The sequence below is a fragment of the Prosopis cineraria genome, unplaced genomic scaffold (genome assembly GCF_029017545.1).
Source record: "Prosopis cineraria cultivar Desert tree isolate PC_DT_omini unplaced genomic scaffold, ASM2901754v1 PC1351, whole genome shotgun sequence".
NCBI lineage: Eukaryota > Viridiplantae > Streptophyta > Magnoliopsida > Fabales > Fabaceae > Prosopis > Prosopis cineraria.
This window is the reverse complement of record NW_026556676.1, coordinates 20,734-32,875: the sequence shown is the minus strand read 5'-3', so window position 1 is coordinate 32,875 and position 12,142 is coordinate 20,734. Positions and strand designations below refer to the sequence as shown.

Genomic DNA, 12,142 nt, shown 5'->3' with positions numbered 1-12,142 from the left:
TTATTGTCAAAACTTGAATAAATTTATTGTTTATGCAAAGTGAATATTTGTTTCATTAAACCTGCATTGTCAATTTTTCATCTTATTAAATTTTGAATATATTGTTATTAATCATAAATTTATTATTATCAAAAACTCAAATAATTTGTTGTTTATACAAGTGAACACTTGTTATTTTAAATTTTAGAAGTAATTTAATCATTTTTCATGAAACTTATCTTTAGCTAAAGACTAAAAGAGTGCGGTGAAAAATTAAAATTTTAAAATCTTCTTTAATATAAAATGCTTCTAGTGATTTTTGGATGATATTTTTCTAAATAGTAAATTTACTAGAATGTCTTTCTAGCAAAATGACAAATCTCACGTATAAATTAATAGTAATTGCGAAGTTGCAAATCAAAAAAAATAAAAATATTAAAATACTAAAAGTCATAATACTTTTGACAATTTATACCTTTTCTTTTTAAATAGACGAGCTATTATTGAAAATGCTGAACGTATTGTCAAATTTTGATTCTATATCAAGTTAATTCAATTTTTGGTCCTCAAATTCCTTCCCTATATATATGTGTGTGTATTTACCTAGTCGTCTCAGGAAAGGCGGCAATACTTTCTTTTCGGTATCTTTGTGTGATTAACTAATTATTCCGTCTCTCTCTTATTTGGAAGTTCATTATGTTCATGCGTTCGATGAAAGAATCCAATTCCTTCCCATATTCTCATGTATATTATCATTTGTGGTTATTATTCCCTGTGCTTCATTAGGGGTTGTTCGTGGATGAATTTATTCTCCTGCCGTCGAAATTCCTCCTTTGAGTTCAATCAATTAAATGTTAACGTCATAGGAACTTCAGTCGCAGGAAAAATAACAAGAGAAAAATAGACTTAACCAGAAAGTTGGCCAGTCTTCACCCTCAAAAGGTATTATTCTGAGACGAATATATTTGAAACATCAAAAAATAAAAGCCTCCTATAGCAAAAATCGGGGTAAAAAGATCACCCCTATGAGGAATAATGGGTGCTTGCAGTTGCAGCCTTGCACAGAGAATCTAGCAGAGTGTCACAGACCATTGAAAGCATATTATTAAGCTTCTTCCCGGAGAAGACGTGCCCGAAATTCAGAAAACCTTGTCCGCTGAATGAGAAATGTTCACCAACAACTTAAATATTTTAATGGTTGAGCAAGAACGGCCTTTTCGAAGCTGCTTCCTTTTGGATTCTGAAGGCAGAGAATGATGCAGGATCATGGTCATTACAAAAAAAGGGGAGGGGTTTGTTTTGAGGATGAATCTAGTAAATGATGCTGTTGCGTGGCCATGATTCTGTGAGGATCGGTCAATTGTCACGTAGAGAGGATTTGGTTGGACTGGTGAAGAAGCACTTTGGCGCACCCACAAAGAAAGCAAATTACAGCCGCTAATATGAGATTTCAAGTCAAGCATATAATAATTCTTCGTTGGCCGACCAAATGGCCTGAACTTGTAGTATTGTCTGAAATGGTTTATCTCTTCAATCTTTCGCTCTCGCCTCCTTCTTACCTCACTCGATCGGTTTGAAACTTTAAATTAAGGCAGTCTACACTACATTTTTCAAAGGGATCGTCTTTGTCCTGGGTGGAGAAATTAACTCATCCCGGCCCTCTGGACATACTGAAATTCAATTTCATAAAGTAGCGGACGAACTTACCAATGTATATCTAATTAATACTTTATATGTTATTTTTTTGTTGTTGTACTTCTGTTTGAAATCAATCTTCATTAACTACGAGTCTATGGCCAATTTTCGTTAGCTAGCTAGCTTGTTTGACGTTACACTCGATTATTCTGAGTTGGCAAATTGACAGAGGGCCTGCTGTGGCAACCAGAGTTGGGCCTGTTGGACCGTCTTAGTAATTTGAATCCAATCAATAGCCTTCTTTTTTATTTTTTTTTATATTCTACTTTTTTAATATATATATATATAAAATCAATACCCCTATTACGCACTCACATTCATGTCTTCACTTATCATTTGTTTTTATTTAAAGTTAAGTTATGGGTCACTTTTGCTCTTTAGTTATATGTGAAATGTCACCAGAAATTTTAAATTCAATTATAGATCAATTATATCCTTAAACATTAAATATTTCCTTTTCTCTCACCTTATTGTTTACTTGAAATAACAGCTTCCGTTTTGTGTTGATGTCTGCATGTTTGTTTGACGCTACATGTACATGTGGACAAGATGAGAGATGTAAAGACCTCCGTCATGAACCACTAATTAATTCTACTAGTAAAAAATCTTGATCAAAAGGAGCAGTTGTGGTATAAAATTTGAAGATGAGATAAAGGCAACCTTGAAATTGAGATTCCAAACATATTTGAAGGATAAATTTCAGAAACAAGAGTAATTAGGAATTATGAGAAAATATGAAAACAATACTTTGCAATAAGAAAGAAACAAAAAAGGAGAAAATAATCATTTTGGAAAACTACACCAGCTCGCTGCAACTGTGAATACCTTCACCACATCTAACAACATAATGACCTACTTGTTGCGGCCAACTACCATAAACACACTCGCCACGACCATACTTATTGTTTGCCGCGACAAACCCCATGCCAAGCACAAAAAATAACAGGCATAATTTAACTTCAAAATCACATAATTAATTCATTTAGACCTTCACCTAGGGTAATCGAAGCATCCACACACATATAATTAAATTATCTCACTATTGGTACCCTCAACAACTCAATCTAGTACCAAACAAGGATCCTAAAATACTAAATGCCAATAAGAGTACTTAGGGCCCCTACACATATACAAGTGTCTCTCCTCTAAGCTCAAATACTCAGAACCCTTGACTTATGTCACCACAATATATTAATAACAACTGGTCAACTTTATTACATTTAGGCATACCATAATCTAAACTCTACCTAATAGCCCAAAAAACCTCAACACAATACTTCAAATATGCAATTTGATGCTGCTAGATACCATAATCCAAACTCTACCTAATAGCCCAAACTTCGACGCAATACTTCAAATATGCAATTTGATGCTACTAGACTTTATGAATATTCTAATGTTGGTAAAAGTGTCTTGTAATTTGAAACGGATGAAATATTAGATTCCTAACCACTTGTAGCACATGCATGATATTGTGTGGAAGAAATCAAGTAAACACTAAAATTTCCAAGCTATTAATCCTCAATACCTAATATGCAAGCTTATCAGCCATAACGTTTTCTTATCAAGGAGTATTAAAATGAAAAAAAAATATGTTAACAGTTGTGGGTTTGGGTTATACGGTGCAAATCAAAATAGACTTATATTTAAATAAGTTGCATTTTTTGCCAACCCGACCTGCATCTTTGGGTAGATTAAGCCCGCAGGCTAAATTAATGTTATCAACTCTATGTTTTGCTAAGAGTAATTACTAAACAATAAATTTTTTAATAGTGCAACCAAGAACTTTAGAATTAAACTTGTTTTACAAACTATGTTTAAGCTTTTAACATGGTTTGGAGAATAAATAATGTGTGCAGATGCTTTTAATTAACCTCAATTGTGAGAGGAGACCCGCATAATCTTGAAATTGTCAAACTAGAGCTGCTGTGACAGAACCAAGGCATGAGAAAGTAAGACTGACCATTGTTTCGACCAACTTCGGTCTTATTTGGAATCATGTTTGCAAATCAATTATATCTAAATTATAATTTTGACAAACTCAAAATCAAAGCATCCTAACAAGAAAATTTGCATTTGCGTGTACTATACTACTATTGCAACCAGTGTGGAACAAGCAAAAGCGGTTTGAATGCGTCGGATCTAGACTGCCAGGAACATGCAGTCCACGCGTGTGGAGGTTATTGGCTTGTTTATCATGCAAATATTAGGATCTACCTCCTACGATTATAAATATAAAAACTAAATAATTAATTTATATTCACAAAAAAATTAATTTATAAAGATTAAATATTTGTAAAAAATAGTGTATGTTGGTTTTCCTAAATTACTCATTTTAATCATTTTATTGAAAATTGTTTCAGAAAACCTCATTTAATATATGTAATCAATAAGATGGTATGAAAAATTATAAAATTTAAAAATAAAATAGATTGATGTTTCGTATTTAAAACCAAAACAATTCCCTTAACTAACTCTAATATAAAGGATTAGAAGAAGTATTATCTTCATTGGATATGCAATTAGTAAACCAATACAAATATAATCAGTGTCGTGCTTGAAGACCAACGAATTCAAAATCACATGTGCTACTCAAATCTTTTTCTTTTTTCTTTTTTGTTTTACAAGAGGAGCTAACTCTCAGTTTACTGCTATATACCACCCAAATCTGTTGCTTTATTACACTGTTCAGCGTGATATATGTCTTGATTCTTTTCATTGCCAATTAGTTGCCTGTTTCACACGCATAGAAAGTTTAAGATTAAACTGGGTAAAGTCATTATTTAGTGCCGCCCAAAATTTGACTTCTCGTGATCGTACACTTATATTTTATAATTTTATAATATATAAAATTATAAAGTATATGTATAATTACCAATAGGTAGGTCCGAAAAATTCTGAAACTTCAGTTAAATTTAGGGGAAAAAACAAAATAATTTTAACAATAAAAAGATCAAAATACTCTTTGCTTGTTATGCAGAACCACCACTTGCCTTTTTTTTTTTTACTTCACTTGTTAATTCACTAATATAAATTGCAAATCACATCAGTTAATATCTCAATAATTATATAAAACTTGATATCAGTTGTTTAATCATAAGTAGCAATATCAATTATTAAATTACTGACTTTACTTGTTAGTTTACTAATATCAATTGTAAATTATTGACAGATTTTATAATTCACTAACATCAGTTGTAAATTACTACCAAGTTTTATAATTTATAACTGATGTTAGTAAATTAGTAATTAAAATTAGCCAATTAACAATCAATGTTACTGATTATTCGATAAACAAATGTAATTTAGAAGTAATATTAATAAATTAATAAGTAAAGTAAAAAAATTAACTAGTGATTTTGCATAATAAGTGATAGATATTTTAATCTTTTTATTATTGAAATTATTTTGACTTTTTTTTTTGGATTGAACTGAAATTTTAAATTTTTTTAGACCCACTAATATTTAAATTTTTTTGTGTGGCCCTTAATTGAAATTCTCCTTATAATTTATTATCTTTAATGAAAAGCAAATTTTTTATTTATTTTATACGGAAATTTACAGGACAAGATCAAAACCTTTTAAAATAATCAAAAAAGGAATTTTAAATAAAACATCTATTACTTTGATTTAGTGGAAAAAGTTTACGGCACAATTTTACTGCAAGGCGCAAAACAGGTCGAGGTGGAGCCCGAGCTTACGTGCTCAACAATGCCAACACATAAATCCTCATTATTCTTTGCCGAAGATATGAGGGGCCGAAGGCTGTACGCCGTAGTATCATTAATTCGTCCCATTTCTGATTTCATATGCTCTCATCTCTCTCCATTTCAGGATGCTTGACAGAGATTTTTTTTTTTTTTTTTAAGTTAGATAATACTGACCTTATGGCCCGATAAAAACATATCTTGGTCTTCGCCAAGAAAATATTATATTTGTCCAGTTAATTTTTCCCAGGAAATCAATCTGAAACAAAATTAGGCAAACATCCGAAGTAAAAAGCCAGGCATCTCGCCCTCTGAATTCTATTATGGAGTGATAGAGTGACACTCCCCGCTGAAGAATCGACATCCATGTCCCTCACTTCTCTAGCCACGTCTTAGAAGAAAACCAGACATTATGCGTTACTTCGATTTTCTTTCGCTTTTCCCCTACAACACTTCATTTTTCTCACCTTTCTTTTCTCATCTAAGCTATCGTCTCTCTTGCATGCCTTAGCAACGCCTCCTGCACACCCATTATCTGCTAAAACTTTTCCTGTTCTTCTTACAACTTGCTGGCATTTACTGCCCATTGTTCTTTTAAGTGTATGGTGAGCGTCATTCTATTAATAATAAATGTTCGTTTTCTTTTTCCCTGTTGTATGTTCCTTTTCCTGTAAATTGTTGAAAACTCCCTCATCAAATCCTTCTTGCTTGAAGCAGATAGGTTCCCAAGTATTGATTCGATTAGATTTTTGTGACTGATGGGTCCTGTAAGAGGTTTAAAAAAGAGAAAAAAGTCTGAGAAGAAGCACGACGAGAATAGTTCTGCTTCTGATTTGCCGGCGAAAGAGGGCCCGTTGGATTGGTGGATTGAGTTCTCAAAGAGGATTAGTGGTAATTTTCTTTTGACTTCTGATACTTTTACTCCGTCCAATTCTCTTGATAGTATTGCTTTTGCTGATTAATCTCGGTATGATTGGGGTGTTGCTATCCGTCTCTGTTCAATAGAAGTTTGGTGTTGCTTGCTTTTTTACTGAAGTTCATGCTTAGTTTCGCAAATACATTTTGGTATAGAAGTCAAGGATCCCTAATTTGACTTGAAAGTTGCCTGTCATTCTGATCGTGTTATCTTATCTACGAAGGAAAGTTTAATCACATTATATAATTTTCTTTATAATTGTACATTTGTATCGAAAATACTAGGAAGAATGGTACTTTCTTCCTGGTACCGGACGGCGACCACAGTCTCTCTGCAATTTCTGTTTCACGTTAGAAAAATTAATACTTGGGTGCTTATTTCTTGAGCTTGTAATTAATTGAACAAATTTTTGGTACAAGAATTGAACAGATTTCAGTCATCATGGAAGGTTCTTCATAACTAGTGTTTGTTTTAATTTGGGGGATCCGTTTACGTCCAAATTTTGATTATCACAAACAAAATGTTTCTGCTGGTGTTTTGCAATATATAATGCACGATCTTCAATGGACCTGTTTGTACACAGTCCTCCTTTCCATCCATTATAGCTCCTGCTTATAGAATGGGGAACTGAAAAAAGTTAGTTGATTGCATTCCTTTGCGCTAACTTTTGTATGGAAGTATATTCTGATGGAATTTGATATATTTAACACCTTAACTTGTATTAAAATAGTGCGTTTGATCTCAAAGTTTCTAAACCTAGGAGTTGAAATATTTGGATTTTCCACTCAAGTAGGACTGAAATTTTGAGTATGACAATTAGAATGCTGCATAGATGAACTATTTTATAGTAGTAGGAGAAGGGAAACCAAAGGACTGAAAGCAGGATGGGGCTTTGGGGAAGAATAACAAGATATATACAAGAAGAAGACGACACGCACCCACCACACACGTTACCAGACAAAATTGTGTGCAAGATATTCTGATATGAATTATTGTATATCATAGGTGTGATCCCATCTTAAATTTCTCCATATAGATTAAACTAAGGGGGCAGGTGTGCTCACTAGACATTTTGTGCAAAGTTATGTTTCTACGAGGATTTCATTTTTTCCGGGTAAGATAGAGCAGGCTGCAACCATGTTATGAAATGCATAACTAAGCTTAATAGTGAATATTGATTATAGAAGAGAAAGTTGCATTCATTCTATCAATCGAATGTTCAAAACTGAGTATGAGGGTCACTGATCATATAATTCCAGATCATGCTGGTCATAGGACATATGTAAGCAATATCTTATGATCGGTTTTTGGGCAACAAAGTAATGGGTTTTCCTCCTTCTGTCTTCAGTGTCAAATCCTTGGTATGATTGACTAGTCTCAAGTTGTTGTGGTTGGTGTATATGTGTGATATTTAGTAAGCTACTTAGGGCCTATTTGGTTTTTGTTTAAAAAAAAAACTGTTTTCTGTTTTTTAAAATAAAAAAATTAAAAACTTTTTTGGATTAGTGTTTTGGTTTTAATTGTTCTCATTTCTTGTTTTTAAAAACAACAAATGAAAATATTTTAAAGTTGTTTTCATTTTATTGTTCTTGTTTTCAAAACACTATATATTTGATTATTGAAAAATATAGTAAGCTTGATCAATTTTCATTATAAATCATTACTATTAACTGCCTACAACTATCACTATCAGCTTATTTTTTATTTTCAAAACTGTTTTTAAATTAGCGTAACCAAACTGATTTTCAATTTTTTTTTTTGAAAAACAATTCTAGAAATTGTATTGCAAAACAGATTTTAAAAACAAAAAATGAGAATAGAAACCAAACAGGACCTTGCGTTCACACATGCTTCTATTTAGTTTCATGACATTAAACTTCAACTTTCAGTGCTTGGTTCATTTTCTTAAGCAGCCTCCTCTTAAAGTTTCATCGGTTGTTGTTTTTGTGTTGGTGCTATACTTGTTTAAGCATCTTGCTTTCTGCATAACTAAGATATTAATTAATAATGATAATCAAATTTCTTGTTGATAGGGCATACTGAGTGGGTAACTTGGCATGCGTAGGAGGATTGCATCTGTTCCCAAGTTGCTTTGTGTTTGCTGATTAATATTATTTTAAATTTTTTTTGGTTACAAGTTTCTAGTATGATTCTCTTTGATGATCTATATCTGTTCATTCTATTTTTATTTTGAAATTGTTCATCTTAGTCATGTATGACCAACATGTAGGGTTATACCGAATGCTTTTAATTTGTCAGGTCATATGTCCTGAAATCCTCTATCCAATAGAACAGAAAATTCATTGTAGTATCTGCTGCTTGAGGAGGTCATAATCAGCATTCAATTTTCAGAAATTACCTTCTTGTTTTGTTCTACAGTTTTTAAGCCAACTTTAGGGGCCATTTCAGGCAACTGTTAACTCAGATACTTAAATTCTTGCTGGCATCATAGTATTTGTAAATACTCAACAATTGCTTGCAGAGACAATTGCAAATTAAGACTGAAGAAATGTTAAGGCATGTCAGTTTTTCCCGTAATTTATTTTTTTGTTGTAGTCCTCAAACCATGAAAACCATGGGGTTCATAGCAGAGGATATGCACAAAGCTATTTACTGTTGATCTGAAAGATGCAAAGGGCTTAATGCAGTACATTTGGAAGTTTATCGATAATTAGGTTACCACAAAGTAGTTTCATGTTGAAATTCCAGCAAGGAGTTATTCCTTTAGGACTATCTGTTTACGTACCCTAACTTAGGGCAACCAAAAAAAAAAACTAGCTGCCAAACTTTCGAATCAGAAGAGGAAAAGGAAAAGTAACCTAATTCTCTCGATCTAATGATCAACCATCAAAAGCTATTTTTTAACTGGTACTAGATCTCTTATTATTATTATTTTTTTTATTTTTTTTTTGGTTTGGGTCGTGTGATCCTGGTCATATTAATGTGCTCTTGGTTTAAATGATATTTAGACTACTGGCAAATATTTTTGTAGTAATAGTGTTCTAGGAAGAGTTGGTTGATAGCAGCATAACATTGGCTACAATTACAATACTTCTGGATAATTTAGTATAAAATAAGTTTTCCCACGGCAAGCCTCTAAGTTTTGCCTATTTGTAACTCAGGAATATTATTGTTTTCACTCTCAAAATACTCTGGTTGTGATTCTTGTTCAGTTATTATTGTGCGATTCAGTTTCCAACATTTCTTGCTGGTAAATCACAATTTTGTATCATCACTATGTCTCCTTTGCAAAACTTGTGTTCGTAGGTATGCATTTGTTTCATTGCATGCATAAAGGTTGTTCATGTCTGAATATGAACTGAATGGCTGCATCATTAATTACTGCATATTTCATTTGCCTGGACGTGTTTGTCTTTTGCATTATCAAATGATCTTCACTGCTTTCACAAATAAATTAAAGAATAATTTTTCTCACAAAATATTAGATCTCGTTAAGAAGGAGATTTACTGCCACAATAGTTCTCAAGAAGAAAGATGATAAAAAAATATTGAAAATTATATCTGCATTATCCAGATCTGAATTTGGTAACTTTTGTTGCTTAGCAGATCTTCATCAATCTCCGCCAAAGGAGTTGGATAACTTCGAATCTATTTTTAGGATCTCCAGAAAGACTTTTGAGTACATATGTTCACTGGTGAAGGATGATATGATGGCAAAATCTGCGCATTTTGTGTTTGCTAATGGCAAGCCAATGTCTTTATATGATCGAGTAGCTGTAGCATTAAGACGACTAGGATCTGGTGAGTCACTAGTCACCATTGGCGATTCATTTGGGCTGAATCACTCAACTGTTTCGCAAGTCACTTGGCGATTTGTTGAATCTATGGAAGAAAGGGGTCTACAGCATCTGCAATGGCCTTCTACAGAAGCAGAAATTATATCAATCAAATCCAAATTTGAAAAGGTACGAGGCCTCCCCAATTGCTGTGGTGTAATTGATGCTACTCACATCATGATGTGTTTGCCTGCCTCGGAACCTGCTAGTAATGTGTGGCTGGATCACAAGAAGAATCACAGCATGGTGTTGCAAGCAATAGTAGATCCTGACATGAGGTTCAGGGACATAGTCACTGGCTGGCCGGGCAGAATGAAGGATTGGCTGGTTTTTGAGAGTTCCAATTTCTACAAACTTTGTAACAAGGGAGAGAGGTTGAATGGGAAGAAATTTCTGCTTCCCGAAGGATCAGAAGTAAGGGAATACATAATTGGGGATTCTGGCTTCCCATTACTGCCATACCTGGTAGTTCCTTATGAAGGTAAAGAGCTTCCAGAGCTCAAAGCAGAGTTCAATAGGCGGCATTTGGCAACACGGATTGTGGCACAGAGGGCGCTGGCAAGACTGAAGGACATGTGGAGAATTATTCAAGGAGTGATGTGGAGGCCTGATAAACATAAGCTGCCCAGGATTATTCTGGTTTGCTGTTTGCTTCACAACATTGTGATTGATATGGAAGATGAAGTACAGGATGAGCTTTCTTTGGCTCACAACCATGACTCTGGTTATCATCAACTGATTTGTGAAGCTGTTGACGTAAAAGGAGCATTACTAAGAGATAACTTATCTCTCTTCTTGACTGGAAGGTTGCGTCCGTGATGTTTTGTCTATTACTTTCGATCGGTGCCTCAAGAATGTATCTGGAAATTTGAGTTTCTGAGAGTCAATTCTCCTCCCTAATTTTAACTTTTTAATCCAAGTTGTGCATTACTGAGTGAAGATTGCAGTTTATAGTATTTTGATTGAGAATGCCTGCTCAAATCATCCCTTTTTTTCTCGGGGATAGGTCAATTCACTTTTTTGTTACTTACACTGCATACAACGCCCTTTGTTTGGAGTTTTTTTTTTTTTTTTTTGGGTAACTATTCTTGAAAGTAAGTATTACAACTATTTTTACAAGTGGCGTATAGGGTAGAAATTCATCTTCAAATATTAAATCCTTATGGTGGCTGAACTGTTATTTTTGGTGATCATTGAATGAAGGTGGTCCTGATTAACCTCCCAAATCGAAACCTATGCTAAAGGGTGTTCCCATCTGATCTCACGTGCTTCACATACTAATAATTATTTAACAAATAACAACAACAACAATAATGAAAGGAAGTCACACGTCAAAAAAACGGTTGGCCGCGGGCAATGCGACGAGCATGGCTGTTCGCCAAAACTTGCCTTTCAGAAGGGGGGGAAAACTTGTGCGTGGAGTACTATTTGACCATGGAGAGTATAAACTGCTCTGCATTTTGATCCTATGAAGAATTAGTATGAATTAGGCAGCTAGAGACATTTTTAAATTCCAGTTACTTTGGTCTCCCTTTTCTGCGAACTTCAACTCCCAATTCAATCGTAACTGGTGAATTGATGAACCATGCGATAGATAGACACAAGGGCAGGGTACCATCTAGAAGATAAGACCAAAGAATTAAGTAGCACTGAATCTTCGAAACAGAAAAATAGAATTAAACAACGTCGAAGTTTCCTACGATAGTTAATAAATACCTTTTCATTCGAAGAACATAAACAAATGTGGCCAGTAATAGTAAAACTTCCATGTTGTCCGCATGTCAAAATCAAACAAGTTAGACATCTCAGATATTAGCATTGTTTTGGCACTGCAAATTTTCTGTAGTTTCTAGGAAGTGGTATTACCTTGAAGACCGGCAAGTATTTTCTTAGCAAACCAATGAACAGTTTATTCATGATATAACGTAAGCCCTGATGACGGATGACCATGACCAATGGGAGAAGACATACATGTCAAAATAATTGCACATATGAAATGAAATTGGATCCTGAATACTATGTATGAAAGCTCCACTAGCGGAGCGACG

The 12,142-nt window shown here is 33.7% G+C and overlaps 1 protein-coding gene across 2 annotated transcripts; it reads left to right on the top strand.

The window, feature by feature from the left end:
• Window positions 1–5,483: 5,483 nt before the first annotated feature.
• On the top strand, window positions 5,484–11,063 carry LOC129299925 (protein ALP1-like). 2 transcript variants are annotated; one of them, XM_054938415.1, is made up of 3 exons: window positions 5,484–6,013; window positions 6,099–6,272; window positions 9,865–11,063. In XM_054938415.1, exons 2-3 carry the CDS (start codon window positions 6,140–6,142, stop codon window positions 10,911–10,913), a joined length of 1,182 nt encoding a protein of 393 aa, XP_054794390.1. In that variant the 5' UTR covers window positions 5,484–6,013; window positions 6,099–6,139; the 3' UTR covers window positions 10,914–11,063. The 2 variants fall into 2 exon arrangements, with proteins under 2 accessions (XP_054794390.1, XP_054794389.1); XM_054938414.1 differs by having other exon boundaries at window positions 5,485–5,986.
• Window positions 11,064–12,142: the final 1,079 nt, after the last annotated feature.

Excerpts from the sequence above, each read along its gene's own strand:
- LOC129299925 (XM_054938415.1), top strand. The coding sequence starts at position 6,140 with ATGGGTCCTGTAAGAGGTTTAAAAAAGAGAAAAAAGTCTGAGAAGAAG. Across the intron at positions 6,273-9,864 it reads GTTCTCAAAGAGGATTAGTG|ATCTTCATCAATCTCCGCCA; the intron begins GTAATTTTCTTT and ends GTTGCTTAGCAG.